The sequence below is a fragment of the Argopecten irradians genome, chromosome 2 (assembly GCF_041381155.1).
Source record: "Argopecten irradians isolate NY chromosome 2, Ai_NY, whole genome shotgun sequence".
Classification (NCBI taxonomy): domain Eukaryota; kingdom Metazoa; phylum Mollusca; class Bivalvia; order Pectinida; family Pectinidae; genus Argopecten; species Argopecten irradians.
The window spans coordinates 22,400,569-22,425,555 of record NC_091135.1 but is presented as its reverse complement, the minus strand read 5'-3'; the positions used below and the strand labels follow the sequence as shown (position 1 = coordinate 22,425,555).

Below are 24,987 nucleotides of genomic sequence, written 5' to 3'. Positions count from 1 at the left end.
AGGTTGGGAAAGGGGGAGACAAACAACCCTTTATATAAGTTACTAGAACAAGCAAATGGTACAATGATACAGAGCACAGGGACCTGGCACGATTTTTTTAAAATAAGAGTATACATATATACATTATAGTATCAAGGGTATGAACTCGGCGGTCGAGAAAAACGGACCTACTTTTTTAAAACCGTGATTATTTTAATAAATGGGTTCTATACAACATTGACGGATATATTACCTTAAAGAGAAATAATTTATCTTTTCATTGAGTGCTTGATGAACAAAATTGGCCAAGTATTGGCGAAGTTATGGCTTGATGAATCGGGAAATTTACGAAAAATATGCTAGGTAGACATTTCCCTGTCCGGTCGAAATGTCGTCTCGGCTCTAATGGGTACCTCAAAAACCAAGCAAAAATCACAAAATCTACGCTTGTGGCGGTAAACACTACCCATAACTGTGTTCATCCACAATCTCCGTTGGAGGTGTCATGACCCGTACTTTGTAGAAACTCCATTTAAACATCGTGTAGCTCACTTACTTTAACCGTCACCGCCATGTTCATTTTTCTCTCGTTAATATATATATGTATACTATTGGATAAAATTTTCGTGCCAGGTCCCTGTGATACAGAGCGCTATGAAGACGATTTGCCAGTTGATCGGACTGAAAGTTCATTATTAACAATTATGGTTATTTAAAAACGGCCTCCCATGTATGAGATACGTTGCCCTTGTAAATTATATTATTATGGCTTGATGCTTTGTGAAGATGCAGTATATTCTAGTTGTGTCCGCTTGTAACTGAAGAACCTTTTCTTATTTCAATCAATCTCACTGAAGCATACGGTCAAAAATACCGAGCAGCACAACCGGTTAAATTTTACCGAACTAATATTTTAGTCGCCATTTACTATCATTAGTGGGCAACAGACTATAAAACGACGCATACAATATACTTAACCTTTCAACTTTCAGTTTAGGAAAGATATTAGATATATTGAATTTTGAAGAATTATGGCCACACATTGCTGCGCTCTTTTTTCCGATGCGATTCTTTGAAGGTAAATAATTAAAATTGTACTTGAGTTCCCCATTGCATGATCGTAAAAGGCGACTAAATTTGTGATCTTATTGTTTCTCCTCTGTCTTACTGACCCTCTTTTTCATATATCTCCAATGACACCACCTCACTTTTGACATTGGGCAAATCAGTTGCTCTACTCCCTTTATAATGTGGGCTCAGCAGAAGCAGATAATACCACTTCTATATACAATGTTTGGTCAGGGAACATAACCCAGACCTGACCTTAAGTAAGCCGGTGTCAAAGGGAGACGTTGGGAAGAAGGTTGGAATAAGAGAGAAGAAAAAATGACGCCTTTAGCCGCCTTTTACTATCAAGAATCATGTACACTTCTAACGGCATACATGCAATCTGATGCCTAGGATAAATTTATTATGAGCTGTCGGTTGATCAAATAATTAATATTTTCATCAAACAATAGGCATACGATATCCAACTAGACTTCGACAGTGATGTAATATATTACCGCTTAACAATATAGTTGTTAAAACATGGCGAGCATCCTTTGAATTGTTATTGACATGAAACTGTAGATGAACATGAATTAACCGTATGACGGATAGGAGTGGCCTTACTATACCTGATAGACCAATTACGACGAAGCGGAGAACAAATCAATTTTGAGAAGTACAATGACGTGTGGTATATAACCCGCGCGAACGGGTCTTGGGATTAGCGACCACCGCTCGAAATAAGATAACGTGAAATATATTAGTCTTGTTTTATCATATTCCTAAATAAGCACACAGTGAAAAGACAAGACAGACCGATCAGGAGGAGGAACCTCCCTGTAGAAGATGGAGATACTACAAGGGACCAAGAGGCCCTGGCTTGTCTTCTGGCTTGCCATTATCATCTCTGCCAACCCTGTATCCAGGTAAATCAACTCTGTATATCTTCCACTGCAAGTTTTATAAATATCGAAAAAATGTTCACATTGTACCGCCAAATCAGTACTGTTTTGAAATGTATGTACATTGCCGTTTAAGTTTCACTAATGAAAGAAACTCGTATTATTCAAATAAAGCCTCAGGGTCCTGGCAGTGGGAAAACTTATGAATCGCATTAAATAATATTGGTGAAAGTCGAGTGTTACGATCAAATCACATGAGGCAAATGATTCACATACGCAACACATCGTATACATGGGAGTCCGTCCTTAAATGACCCTGACTGTTAATAGGATGCTGATTAAATCAAACAAACCAGTCAGATGAGGAATTTTAACCACTTGGACGTATTATTTCAAAATATATATGACAACACAGACAATGATTTACAACAACATGAGAAACGGAGAGTGAATCAACGGACATATTTCGTGTCAGATTCATATCAGAATAATACCCAACTTTTCTTACCTTTTCCAAATTTATCAAATATATATATATATATATATACATGTACCTCGTTATATTGTATATATACCAGTATGATTTAGCGTCTTTGTTTTTTTTTCTTTCAGTCAAAGTGAGAAACACTTCTGCTCCAAAAATGTCACCAAAACCGTGACAGTAGAACGCCCATGCTCGGATTTCTTTGCTTTGGTCATGAATAGCGGTACAGAGGATACGTACAGACTGAAATCGGAGTTGTATGAACCGAGCGAGATCAAACGTCTTATAACTGGTAAGTACCCTATGCATTCTGTAGACTAATTTGATTTATAGTATATATTATATCGAACCTTTTTTCATTATACTTATTTGCAAATTTATAATGTTGCAAACTACCTAACAGATTTCGTTTGCTTTGCCTTTTTGATGTTACATCTAAATTTGCAAACGGCGCGAGAACGTTGTAATAGGAATATTGTCGTTATGCAGTTGTCTTTATAACATCATCGCGCATTGAAATGTGTTTTCAAAACTTAACAAAAACCATATGCAATCATGCGTTATTAACTTTCATTTAGTCAATCTTTATTTCTTTCAAAATTCAATGTTTACTTTTGAACGTGTACTAAGTATCTAAAATATTGTCTGTTGTATGTACAATTACAATAATAGGAAATATATTTATAAAAAGGCGTGGACGTTAGAATTACCCTGCCGCTGATTATGTCGCTCTGATTTATAACGAACAGATAAGAAACAAATATACTGAACTGAAGGTTTTAATCTCATACCTACGGATGAAATAATGGTTTCACGGGTGTAATAATGGTTTCACGGGTGTAATAATGGTTTGTCCGAGTTGCAGTTTTCTGCGAACTTATTTCACAAAATGAAGGGCTATCATAATTGTAAAACTGTAACTAATGTCGACGCATGGGAGAGAAATACTCTATCATATGTGGATGTGTAAGATAAGGATATTATACTCTCGGGATCACAATCCTCGAGTTTTTACTACATTTTGTGATCCTCTGATAGAATATCCCTATCCTTTATATTTACATATGACAAAGAGTATACTTATATAAATGCCCAATTTAATGTTTAATTGTGTTTGCTTTACAGGTGGGGATACAACAGCCAGTTGCATGTATGACAAGTAAGTGATCTTTTTAAAATCTTAAAAACATGAGAATTAACTTTATTGATTTTTTAAACTTTATTTTTAAAAACATTTTTCACCATTTAAAATCTTGTTTTTACACATTTTTTATGCATACGTGACTAGCGTTTACAGCATGTAGTAAGCGCGATGGTTTGACCGGATTCGACGTTACAAAGGCATACACATTGAGTCGTTTTTGACCTTTTCAGGAAAATGGCGACTGTAGATTATACCATTCAAATATGGCATATATGGGACGTCCCAATAACTCGGTGAAATATATGACGTTACGTCTTTAAAAACACAACGTTTCAATCAATCTTTCTCGCAAGAGTAGATAACCCGGTCACATAAAAAGACAAAATGACGGACAAGAGAGACAAAAAACATAACCAACAGAACTATATACGATGTTCTATATAATTACGACACCTGGTTATAAGCCTTCAGCTCCCATATTTCCTTACATTAGGGGAACTCCCATTTTTACGTAACACTACAAGCAAGATGCATCCTCTGCAATCCTCTCATCACAAGAATGATAATGCAATATTCTCCGTACTGCAGTTGATTAAAAATCTGTTGTATCCTCAGGTCCACCAAAGAGGCGATAAGTGTCTGCTGTACGGGATGGGAGTCAGACAATTGTGATAAGCGTAAGATATTTTACTATTTTGATTCTAAACAATTAACATTAAGACTTTGGTCATTGGTTACACACAACTATAAATACGATATCACCACCTGCTGATTGTTGCCGAAGACGTTGAACCATATAAAAATCGAACGCTATTATATAAACACATAAGAAATTTTTAATTTATATTGATGTACTGCTGTTATTCATACCAGTATTTCGACAATTAACTTTATCTATTATAAGATTAATAATCGATTTAAGAACCAAAGGAACAAACACCACTTTTATTGCAAACAATGACGGATTTTTTTTCCTCATTTTTATAGCCATATGTGAGGCAGAATGTCTTAAGCATGGGATATGCACTGCACCTTACGTTTGTGAATGTGACGAGGACTACACCGGGTACCTATGTCAGGATTATGTCGCCAGTAAGTACAAATGTAGTAAGATTGAACATAGATTACCATTGTTCTGGTTCTATTGGGGGTTCCATGCACCAACGATAATAGGCATATGGAATTTACATTTAAATCTAATTCATTAGATAAAAAAACATTTTTTTTCGGGATGCAATTAAGTATTTTTTAAGTTTTTAACTTGAAGTAAAATTATAAGTTCAAAATTTTCAATGGTGGAAATGGTGTAAAGTAAGTAACTTTTATAACTGAAGAAAAATACTAAATCGTCTGCTCCTGTTTTTGAAAAAAATATCATAAGACTCTTTACAAATTTTGTGAATTTCATTGAACTTTTTATTGAACCTGTGGCTATTCTTGTCATGAACGCTGAACAATATTTTATCAACATATTAATACATTTATATACTTAGTGCTTAAAACATCACTTTTTTGTCGGAACATTTACCATCATTTTTGCTAATACGCGTTAGTTTAATTTTAACATATATATTTATGAACGTGCTGCAGACTACGACATTGAACAGACAAAGCAGTTTTGTTACGGAACAAGCACCTGTCATGGAGATAAAGCTCCTGGTTTTAACCAGACCCTTGTTACTAGAGAGGAGTGCTGTGCGTCTACCGGGAAGGGATGGGGAGCTGAGAAAAAACGGTGTGACGACTGCTCAGGTAAGACATACTTGTATGATAAAAATTCTACCGGGAAAGGATGGGGAGCTGAGAAAAAACGGTGTGACGATTGCTTAGGTAAGACACTGTATGATAAAAATTCTACCGGGAAGGGATGGGGAGCGGACAAAAAACGGTGTGACGACTGCTTAGGTAAGACATACTGTATGGTAAAAATTCTACCGGGAAGGGATGGGGAGCTGAGAAAAAACGGTGTGACGATTGCTTAGGTAAGACACTGTATGATAAAAATTCTACCGGGAAGGGATGGGGAGCGGACAAAAAACGGTGTGACGACTGCTTAGGTAAGACACTGTATGATAAAAATTCTACCGGGAAGGGATGGGGAGCGGACAAAAAACGGTGTGACGATTGCTTAGTTAAGACATACTGTATGATAAAAAATTCTACCGGGAAGGGATGGGGAGCTGAGAAAAAACGGTGTGACGATTGCTTAGTTAAGACATACTGTATGATAAAAAATTCTACCGGGAAGGGATGGGGAGCTGAGAAAAAACGGTGTGACGATTGCTTAGTTAAGACATACTGTATGATAAAAATTCTACCGGGAAGGGATGGGGAGCTGAGAAAAAACGGTATGACGATTGCTTAGGTAAGACATACTGTATGATAAAACATTCTACCGGGAAGGGACGGGGAGCTGAGGAAAAAAGCTGTGACGACTGATCGGTAAGATATATATACTGTATGAAAGGAGCGACTGCTCAAGTTAGGGACTGTGTCATACATACTGGTCACCTTTACAAATAAAATCGTTATATTGAATCTTAGCAACCGTTTCAAATAATTTTTATTGCTTCGTTTACTCGATAGTTATAATAGCGATAAAATTAATGTTGAAATAATATATGTGCTACTCTCTCGGTTTAAGAAATACCTTTCACTATAAGAACACAATTACTTAAAATTTTTACCGCACTTTAAATCAACATGTTAACCATGATTAGGTGCATCTGAATATATATGTATTAACATGATCAACGTTAGAAGGTTTTCATCGGGGTTTACAAGAGGAGAAATGATCATATGACACACTCATAGAGTAAGTACTTAATATTGATATATCGTCCTTTGTATCTATCAGGTCAAACCCATGACGACATCGAGCAGACATACAATCCGGGATTCCGTACCTGTATGAGTAGCGGAAGGTATTTATACAGAACATTTGATGGCAAGCAATACGACTATGGCGGCACATGCAAATATGTATTAGCAAGAGCGCCTGGCCAATGGCAGGTTACTTTGCATATGGTTAATTGTAACCTACCATCGACTTGCAAAAAGGTAATATTCTTTATCTACATCGTTTTATATTGTATATCAGTCTAAATTCGGATATAACTGAAGTTAAATGTTTGTGTACTGTCTGATCGTTAAATTCGTATTTTCACTCTATCCCTTAGTGCTAGTTTACCGCATGATAGTTTTCTGAAACGGACAATGTGATACGAAAGTGAAGATAGCAGACATTCTTTTTAAATCTGGCATTGATTAATTTCAGCATTTTAATGGTAGCTTTAAAGATCGTCTTTAACATCAAACTGTTTAGTTTGTTTTTTGTTTTTGTCTTGTTGTTGACGTTGACAAAGGCGGACCAAACCGCCAAATACGTTGTTTTCAGTTATCATATAACATTTCATTTTAAAAGTCTTCGTTTTTTTTTAAAGAGCCTAAACTACCGTATTGTAACGTTGATCCATTACCAATGTTTGCGAATTGACACTGAATTGCAATAATGGTTTGATTCTAGATCAACTATTTACATTGTTACACACAAACAGCTTTATTTTTCGAAATTTTAACGGATTGCGCAATGATTTTTAATAGGGACTCGTTGTTACTGATGCCAGAGATAATACAATTGAAGTACTAGATGGGGTTGTAAAATCTGGCGGAGACGTAATCACTTTGGAGAATCAAGTCCCCACTCTAACGGCTGGCAATGGTAAGTTATAAATCATTCTATAGGTTTCATCTCGTATACAGAATTATCTGTTCCTTTACAAATATGTAAACCCCTGCGTATTGTAACAGGGCGAGATCAGTGTGCCGCCAGCCGGGCTCGAATCCGCGACCCTGGACTTACTGGTCCGCCGCTCTACTGACTGAGCTAAAGGGAAATTTCCTCTAGCGCGAAGCTAGGAGGCGACTGTTTTACAATGTATAATTAAAACCTGCTACAGAAGTATTTCAGATTGGGAAAAGTAATGTTATGAATGACAAAAATGACATTAATTATGAAAGTTGATAATAGTGTGTACTCGTAGTGATGCGGGTTCCAAGTTAAAACAGCGATTAGTTTTATTTCTCAAGTCATACTGTCTAAAGTGCGAATTGTGATTTACAGTATTTAATGTCCTGAGGAATGGAGAATGGACATGGGTTACTCTAGAAAAGGCAGGCTTGAGAGTCAAGGTGAACAACAAATCGATGGCCTATGTAACGCTGGAAAACACGAATGCTAATCTGCTTTCACATATAGAGGGATTATGTGGAAACAGCAACGGCAACCCTGAAGGTAATAATATTGTCTCATACACAGGCAAAAGTGCCACGCATGTTAATCATGCATGGCAATTTTCATGTGATTTTCACATGAATCTCATGCGTAAATCATATGAGTTTTTGACACGCATGATTTTCGCATGGAAATTTCATGTCATTCTCATATGATTATCATGTGATTTCCATGTCATTCATTTCACACATGAGAATCCCATAATTTATATTTACATGTGAAAAACATGCGTATGATACATATGGATATCACATGAAATATTTTGCATGTCTGAATCATAACTGAATTTTTATCCGATTTTTCTTAAATTTTCAACTTTTTCTAAATTTTGATATTTTCACCCTTTTACAATATCTCATGTCATTTTTCGGTATATTCTATAGAATCTGTTTTCTCGTTAGCTGTGGATTGAGTGTTAGAAACTATATTGTATGGGCGGTATGTGCTCATGATTCTCATATGAATTTTACGCGTGATATACGGGTGTTCTCTTTACTGCGCAAATACGCATGAAATTTTCGCATGAAAATCATGCGGTTTTTTTTTTTACATTTTTACTTGTATTTCATGCGTGGCACTTTTGACTTTGTATAGCAATACAATCACAGGAAGTCTAATCACAATTGTAAATACTCTATCTCTGTGGTAGACCTGACGGTAATTAGCCAGTCACGATGGTAGATTTGACGGTTAACAGCCAATTACATTGTAGTCCTGACGGTAAACAGCCAATTTATATGGTAACTCCTACGGTAAATAGCCAATCACAATGGTAGATTTGACGGTAAACAACCAATCACAATGGTAGCCTTTAAAGAGTCAATCAGAATGGTAGTCCTGTCTTAAAACAGCCAAGCAGAATTGTAATCCTGACTTTAAACATCCAATCAGAATGGTAGTACTGACTTCAAACAGCTAAACATTGTGGTAGCCTTTAAACAGCCAATCAGAATGGTAGTCACGACGGTAAAGAGCGAATCTCAGTCAGAGAAGAAGTGTAAATGTTAATACATAACTAGCCAGAGTATAAGTGTAAATGTTAATACATACCTAGTCGGAGTATAAGTGTAAATGTTAATACATACCTAGTCAGAGTAGAAGTGTGAATGTTAATACATACCTAGTCAGAGAAGAAGTGTAAATGTTAATACATACCTAGTCAGAGTAGAAGCGTAAGTGTTAATACATACCTAGTCAGAGTAGAAGTGTAAATGTTAATACATACCTAGTCAGAGAAGAAGTGTAAATGTTAATACATACCTAGTCAGAGTAGAAGCGTAAGTGTTAATACATAACTAGTCAGAGTAGAAGTGTAAATGTTAATACATAACTAGTCAGAGTAGAAGTGTAAATGTTAATACATACCTAGTCAGAGTAGAAGTGTAAATGTTAATACATACCTAGTCAGAGTAGAAGTGTTAGTGTTAATACATACCTAGTCAGAGTAGAAGTGTAAATGTTAATACATACCTAGTAAGAGTATAAGTGTAAATGTTAATACATACCTAGTAAGAGTAGAAGTGTAAATGTAAATACATAACTAGTCAGAGTAGAGTAAATTAAAGTGTAAATGTTAATACATACCTAGTCAGAGTAGAAGTGTAAATGTTAATACATACCTAGTGAGAGTAAAGTGTAAATGTTAATACATACCTAGTAGAGTAGAATGTAAATGTTAATACATACCTAGTCAGAGTAGAAGTGTAAATGTTAATACATACCTAGTCAGAGTAGAAGTGTAAATGTTAATACATACCTAGTCAGAGTAGAAGTGTAAATGTTAATACATACCTAGTCAGAGTAGAAGTGTAAATGTTAAAACGTCAGAGTAGAATGTAGTGTTAATACATACCTAGTCAGAGTAGAAGTGTAAATGTTAATACATACCTAGTAAGAGTATAAGTGTAAATGTTAATACATACCTAGTAAGAGTAGAAGTGTAAATGTAAATACATAACTAGTCAGAGTAGAGTAAATTAGAGTAGAAGTGTAAATGTTAATACATACCTAGTCAGAGTAGAAGTGTAAATGTTAATACATACCTAGTGAGAGTAGAAGTGTAAATGTAAGTACATACTTAGTCAGGATAGAAGTGTAAGTGTTATTCTTTCATACCTACGGGTGTAATACTGGCTGGTCTAGGGCTACCCATGCAAAAAAGCCTCGTGACGTCACGGCGTAAACAATTTTTCTATTTCCGGGGTAAAATTTTAACTTTTTTTGCACAAACCTGACTGATTTTACTATAAAAGATGCAACCAACAGAATTTTTGTTGAAAATATCACGTAATTTTTCATGTATGAAAAATTGACTTTCAGCCGTGGATTTCTTCGAATTTATTTCAAAATGGCGAGATAGAATAGTTGTAAAATTGTAATAAAACGTCGAGGTATGAAAGAAAAATACTCTTTCATAAGTGGATATGAAGGATAGGGATATTCTACCCTCGGGATCACAAAAATGTTGCAAAACCCTCGGCAAGACTCGGGTTTTACTACATTTTGTGACCCTCGAGTAGAATTTCCCTATCCTTCATATCCACATATGAAAGAGTCTCATAATACGTACCTAGCCAGAGTAGAAGTGTAAATGTTAATACATACCTAGTCAGAGTAGAAGTGTAAGTGTTAATACATACCTAGTCAGAGTAGAAGTGTAAATGTTAATACATACCTAGTCAGAGTAGAAGTGTAAGTGTTAATACATACCTAGTCAGAGTAGAAGTGTAAGTGTTAATACATACCTAGTAAGAGTAATAGTGTTAGTTTTAATACATACCTAGTCAGAGTAGAAGTGTAAATGTGAATACATACCTAGTCAGAGTAGAAGTGTAAATGTTAATACATACCTAGTCAGAGTAGAAGTGTAAATGTTAATACATACCTAGTCAGAGAAGAAGTGTAAATGTTAATACATACCTAGTCAGAGTAGAAGCGTAATGTTAATCATACCTAGTCAGAGTAGAAGGTAAATAATACATACCTAGTCAGAGTAGAAGTGTAAATGTTAATACATACCTAGTCAGAGTAGAAGTGTAAATGTTAATACATACCTAGTCAGAGTAGAAGTGTAAATGTTAATACATACCTAGTCAGAGTAGAAGTGTAAATGTTAATACATACCTAGTCAGAGTAGAAGTGTAAGTGTTAATACATACCTAGTCAGAGTAGAAGTGTAAATGTTAATACATACCTAGTCAGAGTAGAAGTGTAAATGTTAATACATACCTAGTCAGAGTAGAAGGTAAGTGTTAATACATACCTAGTCAGAGTAGAAGTGTAAATGTTAATACATACCTAGTCAGAGTAGAAGTGTAAATGTTAATACATACCTAGTCAGAGTAGAAGTGTAAATGTTAATACATACCTAGTCAGAGTAGAAGTGTTAGTGTTAATACATACCTAGTCAGAGTAGAAGCGTAAATGTTAATACATACCTAGTCAGAGTAGAAGTGTAAATGTTAATACATACCTAGTCAGAGTAGAAGTGTAAATGTTAATACATACCTAGTCAGAGTAGAAGTGTAAATGTTAATACATACCTAGTCAGAGTAGAAGTGTAAATGTTAATACATACCTAGTCAGAGTAGAAGTGTAAATGTTAATACATACCTAGTCAGAGTAGAAGTGTAAATGTTAATACATACCTAGTCAGAGTAGAAGTGTAAATGTTAATACATACCTAGTCAGAGTAGAAGTGTAAATGTTAATACATACCTAGTCAGAGTAGAAGTGTAAATGTTAATACATACCTAGTCAGAGTAGAAGTGTAAATGTTAATACATACCTGAGATTAATTAGAACTGTGTAATTAGAACTGTGTGTCAAAATTGAAGTTTTAAAATAATTTGTATTTTTTCACGATTTGTGTAAAGAATATTGAAATGCTGTTTAAACTGAAATATTTGTGTTTTGCTTTATGAAGACGACTTCATTACGCAGTCAGGTGTCGATACAACTAACCCAACATCCTTTGGAAACTCCTGGGCCTATAACGATGATTCGGTAGGTTTTGTTTAATAGTTTAGTTTCTTATTCTACACTTCTGTCACACACCCTTCATTGTCTTCATATTTGACTGTGAATGTGAACTACGCAACAAAGAGATATAAGTTCCACGTTTATCTACGATAAAGGATGTAATTTATCATGCAAGAATGTCTTCAGGGACGATTCCGACATGAAGTGGCGGTTTTCTTACAACCTCTGGTTGACCCTCAGGTAGAATATCCCTATCCTACAGATCCACATACAAACGGTATCCTACTACATAATAACATTTTTTATATGGCTTACCTTGATGTACACGGCATTATCTATTTTTAATCAAGTATCGATAAGTTGGGTTTTTGATGATGGTTTTTCTTAATCAGTATATATTAATAATACTCGTTTTATGTTTTTTATCAATTTCAACACGGGTAGCTCTTGTTTTCAAAACGCTTGTACAGATAGCTTGGATTTAATATGGATATCATCTAATGTTGTCAATCTGGGACACTTTTGTGTACTTCATGAATGATTGTTGTAAACATTTTCAAACCAACTTATTTAATTTATTTTAAAATGGATACCTGAACCAAAATGACTTTTGATTTTTTTTAATATAATTGCAAAAGAAAAACGAATTTGAATTCACAAGCTGTCACTCAGTTAACACGCGACGAATTTGGTATTGTGTATGGTGCGACATTTTTCCGACATCACTACACTTTACTTAATGCCGATCCTCCTATGACTGCTGGCGTTGTTTCTATGGAGATAATTCGCGTACCACGTGATACCTGATGACGTTTGTGTTGGAGTATGATATCTCTATGTGATGGAATGACGCTAAAAGATGATATACCTTGTTACGTCATTTCAGTGGGGTGATTACAAAGAGTTAAGTTCCGTCACCACTGGATATACTAGTAACGCTCAATCGTTATCGGGTTTCACGTGGTTCATGGTTTAGTCCTTTGCCACGACCAACCCCAAATGACAAAACATTGAAATGAACCTGCATTGTTATTAATCTATATTTACACATCTAAAACCATCGGTATAGATGCTCTGACGTTACAATTGTTAATAGTAGAGGTCTATAACGCTGTTATGCCCTGATTTTGTTTTCAGTGTGAGCTTGCCGGATCCATTCCTAACTATTGCAAGGATGATGTCAGTAGGGCCAACGCCTTGGAACAATGTGATATTATGACGTCAGATCTGTTCGGCGAATGTAGATCTAAGGTAAGTAATTATACGTAATTATATGTAAATGGAGCAGGCGGGGTGTTAAAATGGTACATAGTGTCCAGTTGCATGACTCTTAAAGACGGCTTAATTTGGGGGCTTTCCTTTTCCCTACTTTCTAAAATACTTCACAGTCCCTAGCTGAAAATGATATGCCCCATTTTGAAAATTGTTCTGGGTTCAGTACCCTGGGCTAGACACGTTGTTGTTACGGTGTGGTATTTTCTCCCCTTAGTAATTCTTGACCACGGAAATTAATTTTATAACGGTTAACATGATATTGGTATTTCATATGATATTGGTATTTCATATAATATTGGTATTTCATTTCCATGTTATATGATGACCTGATAAATTAAGACAAAAGAAAAGGCCAAATGTATACCTTTTCATTACGAAATGTTTAAAGATGCTCCACCGCTGACAAATGGTACTTTTAGCATCTTTAAATGATACCGCACTATGTCAAAGTTATCCGCGGAAGCTATTGGTATTTGAGAACGCGGCTTTTGCCAATGAGACTAATAAATACTCATATCAAAGAACCTTATGAAAATTATTGATAATTGATTTCCTCTCTCCGTGCTGTAGATGAGCTATCGTAGCTGGTATTTGATGTGTATTAATGAACAATGCCAAGCGCCATTGGAGGATAGATCAGAGTTACGGTGTGAGCAAATAGGAAATTTCGCCCACGAGTGCTCCCTTCATGGTGCTGTGGTAAGATGGAGGAGTGAAAATGTCTGCCGTAAGTATGCTAAAAGTGAACTCTTTCAGATTATTATTAAGTATATTCATCTGATGAGTTTTTGTTTCGACTTCCATTACGTTCGTAATGTATGTTATCCCATTCCAAATCCATTAATAAGATCATTTCACCGAATATCTGTGTTGCATTACTAGTACATGTATATCAACGTTTGAATTGCATTTCGTATGATAGATATGTATGCCGATTTTTTTATCAGTACATGTGGTTCAGACTTCATTGGCTTAAATATTTACTTAGACGATAAAGGAAAGATATCAATTGTAATTGGCTGGAACAACGATTCTATATAAATCATCCCTAAATAAATTTGGAATTTTGAAAAAAAATTGATAGTGAATGAAATTATATTTACATTCACTTACCAATTCTACTATGTAAACTAACCAAGGGAAAGTGAAGTTTATGAGGGAATAACTGACAACCAAAATATGACTATTGTAACGTCAATAATGTTGATACTGTAACGTCAACTAGTCACCGTCAAAATGGCTTTTCCATTTTTATGGATTTAATCGTCATTGCTAAACGGTATTCCTAGTCTAACTAACGTAAATGCAGAGACCCTAAAATGAGTTAATAAGGTAAATATAAGTATTAAACTATCTTCATATGGAAACCATAGTCTATATAGATGATTGTCTGTAAAGCTCTGATATCTATACAGACCTTAGATTCCAGAGGAAGACAGGTTAATGCTTAAACATATATTATCCTAGGATTGTTTTTTTAAATATGCGTTTTATGTCATGGAGATACGATATGAAAATCTAACATGGGGCCGTCCTTACATGACCCAAGCTGATAATACGACGTTGATTTAACCAATCAAACAAACAATCATGAAAATCTAACATGGGGCCGTCCTTACATGACCCAAGCTGTTAATACGACGTTGATTTAACCAATCAAACAAACAATCATGAAAATCTAACATGGGGCCGTCCTTACATGACCCAAGCTGTTAATACGACGTTGATTTAACCAATCAAACAAACAATCATGAAAATCTAACATGGGGCCGTCCTTACATGACCCAAGCTGTTAATACGACGTTGATTTAACCAATCAAACAAACAATCATGAAAATCTAACATGGGGCCGTCCTTACATGACCCAAGCTGTTAATACGACGTTGATTTAACCAATCAAACAAACAATCATGAAAATCTAAATATACTCTCATCAAAAACCGTATAATCAGGTTGAGTATCAATAATTTAAAATCTCAATGACGGTTTATGTGATGAGCGTACACTCATATATTTATTTTATATTTCCATGATATTTGTCGGGTTTATTCCTAAATAAATTAGATAAGCATGTGTAGTTTTGTGGTTAAACAGCATATGATTGCAGTGTTAAAACAAAAGATTAAACTACTTTTAACATCCGAATTCCGAGTACCAAATTGAAATGACGTATAGTTGTTACGGTTGTTGTATTTGCTGTCGATCTAGATGCCGCTAATGATGATGCTAATAATGATAGTAATGATGATATTAACATAATAGTGGAATTTTCTCCCACAGCAAAGAAGTGCCCGGCAGGCCAAATATACAAAGAGTGTGGCCGGTACTGTCCACGTACATGTGCTAATATTTTGGTGGAGGCTTTAGATACTTGTGCCAAACAGGCCGATCAATGCGTGCCAGGGTGTGAGTGTCCACATAACAAGGTCCTTCAGGGCGCCGAGTGTGTCTCACCTGAGGAGTGTAAATGTCACTACAACAAAGCTATCTATGAACCAAACGCTACCATGAAGAAAGACTGTAACATCTGGTAAGTTGTCACTGATATCACAATTTTTATACAATTCCGACAGTATTTGATGATCCTAAAATGGGAAAATATGTTCAACTTTTATTTTAAGCATGAACATTCATGACAAATGTGATTGTCTGATTATATGGTGATTTTTTTAAATTTAGTAAACATAAATAAATATTTTAGAGATAACATCCAGTTCCAGATATCCGCTCATAGAAAACTTCATTTACAGTGTCAACACGCCGGAAAAATAAACAGTGTGTTCAGGTCTCAGTACGAATTTTAATCCGGACAATTTTGTCCCGCACGGAAATTTACCCAAATGAAAATAAAAGATTTCACAGTAATCTAAGATTCGTATTTCTGTCCATTCGATAATTAATAGTATTAACGTACAAACGGATTAGTATATTCAGCATTTTAAATTGTTTTGTATCCAATCGCAAAGTATTGAGAAACTTAATTTTAACCAATTTCTTTTATTCAAATTTGTTAAATTATAACAGGTTCGATATGCAATAGACATGAAATCTTATTTTTGCATCATTTCAACAGTACTTGTAAAATGGGTTCGTGGAAATGTACAGACAACTCGTGCGCAAAAATGGCAAGATTAGTAAGCCTGTCTCATCTTCACACATTTGATGGCGTAGATTACTCATTGGAGGCGTCGCCATGTTCCTACGTGTTGATTGAGGTATGTATCTCGCATATATATATCCGAGGATTTATAATCGAATTCCTATACTGTCTTTTGAAATATATGAAGAATCTAATTGGGTAACTACTCGCCAGATATTCGTCACTATTAGTTTTCTTTCAAAAGCAAAAATTATATGTTATATGCAGCAATCATAAGTACATTTAAATTAAACTGACAACATTACATTTGTCTCTTTCTCCTAATGTGAAAATATTGGGAAATCATGTCATATTATGGTCATAACATATATAAAAAAAGTATCGTAAAAAAGAATTTGGAAATGACATGTTAAGTTTAATGTTAGACGTGAAAAACGTTTTATCTCAAAATGCAACAATTGAGCTATCATCTCCATCCTAAACTCAAACATTTCATGTAAGATACTTGTATATCATTCTGTTATAATTTCGTTTAAAGTACATTGTATGTTACATATATAGAATAAACGCATTTACATCTTATTGTGAGGGAAATCGAAGATCACGAATGAAATAACGGTTAAATAACACACAGACCTCATATTATATTAAGCTATTTCGAGAATAAAACCTTGGATATTATTCGGACATTACGACTATAGTGGATTGAATGATTTTAAGGTCAAGCGCATCATGAATGCATTACCCAAATAAGTTGTAAAAAAGATTTTAATAAGGACAGTTTGATTCGAAACCAATTTTACCATGACATGTTGTTTTTCAGCCAAAAGACCCTAATGGTGAAAGTAGGACAGATCTTACTGTGCAGGCCAAATTCGACACCTGCCCCACCACCAGCGTCGTGTACGAGAGAAACTGTTTGGAGTCTGTCTTCATTAAATACAAATCCATCAATGTCAACCTCCGAGGAAGTGAAATATCTGTTAACGATAAGCTAGTAGGCAACAGACGAGGGTTGTACAAATATCACTCCGATGATTTGATTGTCGAGCAAGTCACCACTAGCATGATATCTGTCAAAGGGTTTGGATTTCAGATCTTCTACGACGGAGAAAAAACCTTACTTGTGCGCCTGGACCGATTATTTGAAAAGAAGGTAACGTGTTGTCATAGAAGCAGAAGTATGAAGACCTATTATGATTTGACGCGCTATCCCTTTTCGGTCCTTGTAGAAAATGCTGATGAACTCAGACAAAATGTAACATATAACAAACCAATTTTTCATTGATTGTGTGGCATATTGCATGCATTTCGAATTGAAATACTAATTCCATATGCTATAATATGTATAATCATATGCATCATATATAAAATGTATTGTCGTTTATAAGGTGCTTGGTTTATTCGGAAATTACGACGATAGTGGATTGAACGATTTTGAAACACGCAAGGGAAATATCGAGCCGCAAATTCATGATTTCGCTCATGGTTTTAAAGATTGTTTGGAGCCGTCAAAGGAATACAACCACCCTTGTCTTGATCCGACAAAGGTACGACTAAAATCAGGATTTGTTGATATACGCTGGTATATTGATGTGCTTTTGTAATATCCGTATCACCTTTATATTATTTCTGTGAAACAAATATGATTTATGTATTACGTATTGAAGTTACTCTATCATTTTTTTTTGTTTTTTGTTCATGCATAAAGAAACGTAAACATTGTGTAATATATAGTTTCGTGTGGAGAAAATTTCTCTTTGATATTCATTTGCGGTTAGATATTTTCACGGATTGTCAGCTTCTAACAGTAATACGCTCTATCTTTATAAATATTTCCAAAGTGTTATATAAACTTGACTGTTATTAAAAGCAAATATACATTAAATGTTTTGAACGCAATAAACACTGTCGACATTGTTAACATTGTAGAAAAAAGAAGCTGAAGCATTGTGCAAGCCACTGATCGAACATGAAATATTCAAAAGCTGCATTGAGCACGTTGGTGGGAGTGTATTTTACGCCCATTGCATGGAGGACTACTGTGCATCTATGACAAAACACGCCAACAACACAGTTTGTTCTATGACGGATTCTTTAGCATTGATGTGTGCCCACAGGGGTGACTATAGTGCTGTGGATTGGAAGTCAGATAATACCTGGACTGAAATGTGTGGTAAGTTTGATGGAAAAGACAAAGGAGGTTTTGTTTTAAATCATCTTTGGAGAGTTTGAATTAAGATATTTGTCCTTATACTTTATAAAAAAGATGCCTTTAGCTTTCGTTACATGCTGTGTTTACATGATAAGAATACATGTGTTATAAAAATAGAGAACGTCTAAGTACGACCGGTATGTTCCTCGATTACACAAACTTTCAAAATGCATTTATTATATTCAGGCATATTTTGATCAATTGATGAAAAGATAACCACACGCTTTCCTTGACCTTGGCTCCTATGTGCAAAACACGTATTGTATTGCTGATTTTCTTTTGTGCAGCTGGTTATGGTGTGTGTGAAGGAGGAAGCACTTATACTACATGTGCTAGTATCTGCCAAGGGTCGTGTCGTACTACCCAAATTGGTGACTCGATGTGTAAAGAAATGTGCATACCTGGTTGTAAATGCCCGGAAGGCCAGTTTTTGAACGAATTGCACGTGTGTGTGGATATTGAACAATGTAGCTGCTATGACAAATATTCGACAACGTACAAAGATGCAAACACGGGCACTGTTCAAGGTTGTAGAAACTGGTAAGTGTGTTATTATCATTTAAAAAGTTTTTACGAGCATCATCTCTCCTGTTGGATCGATGTTATGTTCTTTATACTCATTATTACCAACAGTATGAAAAGAACCACTATGGGAAAAGTCTTTTTCTAGGAAAAGCTGAAAATGGATATCAAGTACATTTGGGAGAATATTCCGAATTTGCATATTACAGAGTTATTCGCACTGCGGGTAGGTATTGATTGTGATGTCATGTGTTTGGGATTGTAACGTCATACGTTTCGGAGAAAACGACGTGAATTGTGCTCACAAAAAATGGCTTAACAATCAACACCTACCCACAAGGAAACTAACTCTTCAAACTATTCAAAGACGGAATAGCACATGTTTGTACAGGTGTTATGGATAAGATACATGTATTCCTTTATTGGCAAAAGGGCATATATAGACATGATGCCTGTTGCCCCATCCCCATTCTCTTTACTTAAATATCAGACAATAAAAATATTCTGAAAAAGTAATATTGATTCATTTTTATCGATGCAGCACTTGTGAGAATGCTACCTGGTCGTGTGATGCTGCTGATTGTGAAGGTACCACGACTTGCCCGAAAAACCAAATCTACAGAAAAGGCCTTACTGGCTGCGAAACCACCTGTGAGACACTGGACCGTTATATATCTTGTGTAAATGACTTAACTTACGACGGATGTGCTTGTGCAGACGGCACCTATCGAACCCCAAATGTAAGTGATTAAATCAAACTTTATTATATTATATACCATATCTTATCTCTGTAAGCGTCAACAAAAATCGTATGATGTGCTATTAACAGATTTTGAAAATGACATGACGTTCGATTTTGTATTTACGTCACCATTTTCCGTTACGTTGAACAAACACTTTGCGAGTATTTTGGTTACCGTATTCTCTTATAATTCCAGGGAACATGTGTAACAGCAGATCAGTGTCCTTGTTCTAGGTTTGGAGAATACTTTAGTCTCGGAAGTGTATTCGAAGAGTCTTGCAAAACATAGTAAGCTATTTACACATATTTGGTTTCAAAGCACACTGCTTATTTATTTCGATTTACTGTTCGCATATAACAGCAGTTTCTCAAATTTTCCTAATGCTTTATTATAGCCGCTGTAACAACAGACAATGGGACATCATAGCAAATGAAGATTGCCCAGGTAAGTTATGCAACTTGCATATTAATTAATATATTATAAGGCATGATACGTCTTTCAGTTTCGGCAATGATCATGTTTCTTCATCCTCGATACTCCAGCAGGAATTCCTATCACTTACAATAACTACACCCCTGGACTATCACAGTAAAACTAGAGGCAACAGAACAGAATATGTGATTTAGTCCTTTGAATTGATAAACATCAAAAGAGCCGTATTACGGTACACATGGGTTGATTGTGTGGCTTTGAAGTTGGGCGTCGCTCTTTCTGTAGTCGTCAAAGTTGGGCGTCAAAAATTTTTTTGCAAGCCTGTGATTGGTTCAGATTTGTTCCCCTGAGCTTCCTTCAGTTTTACTTTGTCTATTGGGTAGATATCGTAAGTGATCGCAACCCCTGGAGTATCGAGGAACGCTACTTTTGTGACCTTGCGAATATACCTTTCATTTGAAAAATTGCCATTTGTGAACCCATTATTCACTGTTGTGAGTTTAGGTAATTGGTGGGCTAAAATATTGTTTTTTTTTGTGGTAAAACATTCTTTCTTGAAATTGTATCAATGGTGGATGTGTCTAAATAAGGTTTTTCGCCTAATATGGTCATATAGTTAGTTTAATAATCTCACACACGTTTCTCTTTTAGCCGTATGTTGGGCGTCGGGTGATCCCCATTACTACACGTTCGACAAGAATCACTTCAATTTCCAAGGTGATTGTTCATACACTTTGGCGAGGGAGCAGGGAGGCGATACATTTGATATTACTGCAGAAAATGTTCAATGTGGAAGTAACGGAGTAACGTGTACCAAATCAGTAGAACTTAAATTAAAAGGTGGCCTGGTGATATCTTTAGTGAGAGGGTCACCCGTTACGGTAGGTGGCATCGCGGTGACCGGACTCCGATACCAAACAGCCAATGTCGATGTTTCTATCGAGGCACCGTGGGTGCGTGTAACAGTCTTGGATGAAGATATTTCCATGCTGTATGATAGTGGTAAGTCACACTTTATATCGACGGTCATACAAATAATATATCTTATTATCATAGAGACAACATTTCAATGTAAAACGTCAATAAGTGATTTTTTTTGTGTTGACGCCAAATTAGGTTATAGGTTTATTGGCAGTTGTGAGTATTTTGTTCAGTTTGTCACGTTTTATTAATCAAACTAAAACAATTCAATGAAAAAATGACCAGAATGAGAAATGTTCACCAAGACATGTTAAGCTAAAATTGACCAGAACAGAACCAGCTTTCATTTAAATGTTTGAAATATGTTATTGAAATGGTTAATTTAGCTCACACTCCTTGAATATATCTAGAAATGAGTACACTATTCATTTTAATTTCTAACTTCGAAAATGAGTACACTATTCATTTTAATTTCTAACTTCGAAATCTGTACCTTTCTAAAGTAGGTATTCAGACTTCTGATATCTATTTTTCATACCCACGCGTGATAGTTATTAGGTACTTACCATGAATTGTACAATTTTTTCAATATTTCGGGTCTCACCCATTTCCCGTGTTGTTGTTTTTTCTCTATTTCAAGGTACAAGAATATACATATTTCTTGGAGCCAAATGGAAAGAAAGAGTAGAAGGTTTGTGTGGAAACTACGATGGCACTGACAACAATGACTACCAAGCTCAGAATGGATTAAATATATTAGATGATGTCATTGAATTCGCGAACTCATGGAAAACAAGGAGTGACTGCGCAGACGTGCAAACTGACCCAACAGCATCCTTGCCATGCCAGGTAAATATATTTATAGGATCTTACAGATAGGCTTCCAACCCCCCCCCCTCAAAAAAAAACAACAACAAAAAAAAAAAACAACAACACAAACAAAAAACAAAAACATCATTAAAGTTGCATAACGATAGCGACCGGTCGTCGAGATCATTTCGGGTTGCTTCCCCTAGACAACGCTTTAGCTCACTTACTAGTAAGTTGTTTTAAATTTTGCGGCTAATTACTGAAACCAAAGATACGGGTTGCTTTTACGAGACTGTATAAGGACTTTTCAAATGCTGTTCTTCCGTCCATGTGCACGAATTGTGTCCATATCTAATTGCCCATTCAGCAATCTGCTTGTCTGTCTGTCCATTAATTCATTTGTTAGCGTGTTTGTTTATCTGAAAGTATGTTCATATCATATGCCAGGTCTGTCCGTAATGACGTGCTCACAGACAGATTAACAGACAGAAAGATAGACACGTCGATTCCCATGTGTAGCTGGAAATATATATTTTTATTTAAGCTATTCGTTCGTATGTTTTTTCTTTGTTCGTTCAATGGTCATTTCTTTCTTTCGTGAATGCGTTAGTTCGTTTGTTTCTTAGATCGTTCGTCCATTCGTTCGTTGATTCAATCGAACTGAAGCGAAGAAAAAACGTATTGAAACGAACATCTATTCGTTAATATACCACTAAAATTATATTACGGTTGGATATTCCTTGTTTTGATCGCGATCAACTCTAGTTGCATGTGTAATTATATCTGGTTATTTAAGTATTATTAACCCTAAAAAGTATGTTGGTTGTCTCAGTAGAAAACAATGAACGCCAATTCCAATTTTCCGTTTATCTGAATCAGTAGAGAGATAAACATTTGACTATCTTAGTTACATCATGTCAGAATGTATCTGATATTCCAGCAAGGTACAAATGATATAAATTTCTTTTTTTTTAAAGAAATGGATTTCATTCAGTATTACATGTGAGAGGCACTTTGATTTATTGTTACATTAGGGAAGCCAAGGTATTCGAGCCTCCTGGGCCGAAGAGTCTTGCAAAGTGATTCGCGATGGACCTCTATTCGAAGACTGTCGGAAAAAACCTACAATACCGACGCAACAGATGTATGAAGATTGCATAACGGATGCATGCAGGTAAGTTTTTTTTATTTGAGGGTGCAATTGTAAAGTTTTATGATATAAATCAGATATCTGGTTATGAGTGATTTTGTTTTTGATCGAGAAAAAACATTTTGAAGTAAAGTTGAAAATGATTTTGATAGATGTTAAATGCAAACAAATATTTTCATATTCTTATCAGGGTTTGATAAATTTGTTTATGTGTAAAACCAGTTCCTTTTTTTTAAAAAAATATGGGGCATATTAGTCTCTTTTGATGTTCTTGAATTCATTTTCAACATCGTTGCTTCAAGTAATCAATATTAAATAGCTGTATGATCTACTTGTTGCGTTTCTGTTTATAGAACACTAACTTACAGTAAATCATTTCAGATATCTTATTTGAAAAAGAATTACAAAATGAGTATATAATTGATATTGTCAAATTGATTTTATAAATGAAAATTGTCACAGTAAAGAATTATATTATAAAAATTAATGTTTACCAATAATGATATGTTGAGATATGACATGCATACCTTTTGATTTATCCACAGTTGTGATAAAGGTGGGGACTGTGAGTGTTTATGTACGGCTATCGCCAATTTCGCTGAAGCGTGTAACGCAGCAGGCGTTCACGTTAAATGGAGAACACCACACTTCTGTCGTAAGTACCAAGTGAAAATTTGTACAATCGTTCACATTTATCCTAAATACCGAGTATCCATTTGTATAATCGTTCACATTTATCCTAAATACCGAGTATCCATTTGTATAATCGTACACATTTGTCCTAAATACCGAGTATCCATTTGTATAATCGTACACATTTGTCCAAAATACCGAGTATCCATTTGTATAATCGTACACATTTGTCCTAAATACCGAGTATCCATTTTTATAATTGTTCACATTTATCCTAAATACCGAGTATCCATTTGTATAATCGTTCACATTTATCCTAAATACCGAGTATCCATTTGTATAATCGTACACATTTGTCCTAAATACCGAGTATCCATTTGTATAATCGTTCACATTTATCCAAAATACCGAGTATCCATTTGTATAATCGTACACATTTGTCCAAAATACCGAGTATCCATTTGTATAATCGTATATATTTGTCCTAAGTACCGAGTATCAATTTGTTATAGTCCGACAATTGTACACGTTTGTTGTACCGAGTATCAATTTGTTTTATCCAGACAGCCGTACGCATTTGTTGTAATTACGAAGTCTGACAATTCCGTCTTTGCATAATTATTACAGATTTAGCTTTTCTATGCAAATACGGAATAATAAATGTTGTCTAAAGAATTATCTGGAAAATACTCGGGTTAATACAGCATGCGCTTACATAAGTCTTTAACTTTTTAGCCTTACCTACATTCATATGATTTGTTGGCAGCTATCATGTGTGAAGGCGGTAGACGTTACACCCCTTGTAGGTCCCCCTGTGCACAAACCTGTGAAAATATCGGTAACGAGCCGGAACCATACTGTAACGACACCCAGTGTGTTGAAGGATGCTTTTGTCCAGAAGGATACGTAGAGAGCGGTAGGCATGGCTATAATGCCATTTTTTGTTTTTATGAACAAGCCTTTTTCTGATATCTTTTAAGTATATAGATTTGTAATGGCATTTTGTTTTGTTTTGTTAAAAGGTAATTTTCTTATATTTAAAATTTTTTGGTAGATTTAAAACCCTTGTTCCCATGCCCTTCGATTAAAGAGTATCCAAAATATGCGGCAGTTGCTTATGTCTTTAAAAAGTCTAAGACTAGTCCATGTTCTACCCTAGAATGTATAATCATGGTATCCATGGAAACTTTTTAATTTTCGGATTCAATTTATCGATATTAATACGAAAATATTGTCAGATAATGAAAGGATAATATCTATAAAATAATAATGCTGATCCCAGCGTACTGAGAATATAAGTGTCTGTAACTTTTTATAAGTTGGTTTATGAATGTTTTCGTATAACCTAGTTT

General features: G+C 35.1%; 1 protein-coding gene across 1 annotated transcript in view; it reads left to right on the top strand.

The window, feature by feature from the left end:
* The first annotated feature begins 1,742 nt into the window (after window positions 1-1,742).
* Window positions 1,743-24,987, top strand: part of LOC138316516 (mucin-2-like) — a 59,908-nt gene continuing 36,663 nt past the window's right edge. The window contains exons 1-26 of the mRNA XM_069258206.1: window positions 1,743-1,955; window positions 2,544-2,707; window positions 3,541-3,574; window positions 4,175-4,236; window positions 4,547-4,651; window positions 5,150-5,311; window positions 6,417-6,619; window positions 7,163-7,280; window positions 7,683-7,853; window positions 11,779-11,858; window positions 12,972-13,085; window positions 13,680-13,836; window positions 15,390-15,639; window positions 16,183-16,324; window positions 17,033-17,365; window positions 17,601-17,759; window positions 18,142-18,385; window positions 18,712-18,964; window positions 19,488-19,686; window positions 19,885-19,976; window positions 20,084-20,133; window positions 20,773-21,123; window positions 21,683-21,891; window positions 22,887-23,026; window positions 23,548-23,657; window positions 24,402-24,551. Coding sequence (XP_069114307.1) covers window positions 1,876-1,955; window positions 2,544-2,707; window positions 3,541-3,574; window positions 4,175-4,236; window positions 4,547-4,651; window positions 5,150-5,311; window positions 6,417-6,619; window positions 7,163-7,280; window positions 7,683-7,853; window positions 11,779-11,858; window positions 12,972-13,085; window positions 13,680-13,836; window positions 15,390-15,639; window positions 16,183-16,324; window positions 17,033-17,365; window positions 17,601-17,759; window positions 18,142-18,385; window positions 18,712-18,964; window positions 19,488-19,686; window positions 19,885-19,976; window positions 20,084-20,133; window positions 20,773-21,123; window positions 21,683-21,891; window positions 22,887-23,026; window positions 23,548-23,657; window positions 24,402-24,551 — 4,132 coding nt within the window. The 5' untranslated portion in view covers window positions 1,743-1,875. The remainder of the gene's footprint in view (window positions 1,956-2,543; window positions 2,708-3,540; window positions 3,575-4,174; window positions 4,237-4,546; window positions 4,652-5,149; window positions 5,312-6,416; window positions 6,620-7,162; window positions 7,281-7,682; window positions 7,854-11,778; window positions 11,859-12,971; window positions 13,086-13,679; window positions 13,837-15,389; window positions 15,640-16,182; window positions 16,325-17,032; window positions 17,366-17,600; window positions 17,760-18,141; window positions 18,386-18,711; window positions 18,965-19,487; window positions 19,687-19,884; window positions 19,977-20,083; window positions 20,134-20,772; window positions 21,124-21,682; window positions 21,892-22,886; window positions 23,027-23,547; window positions 23,658-24,401; window positions 24,552-24,987) is intronic.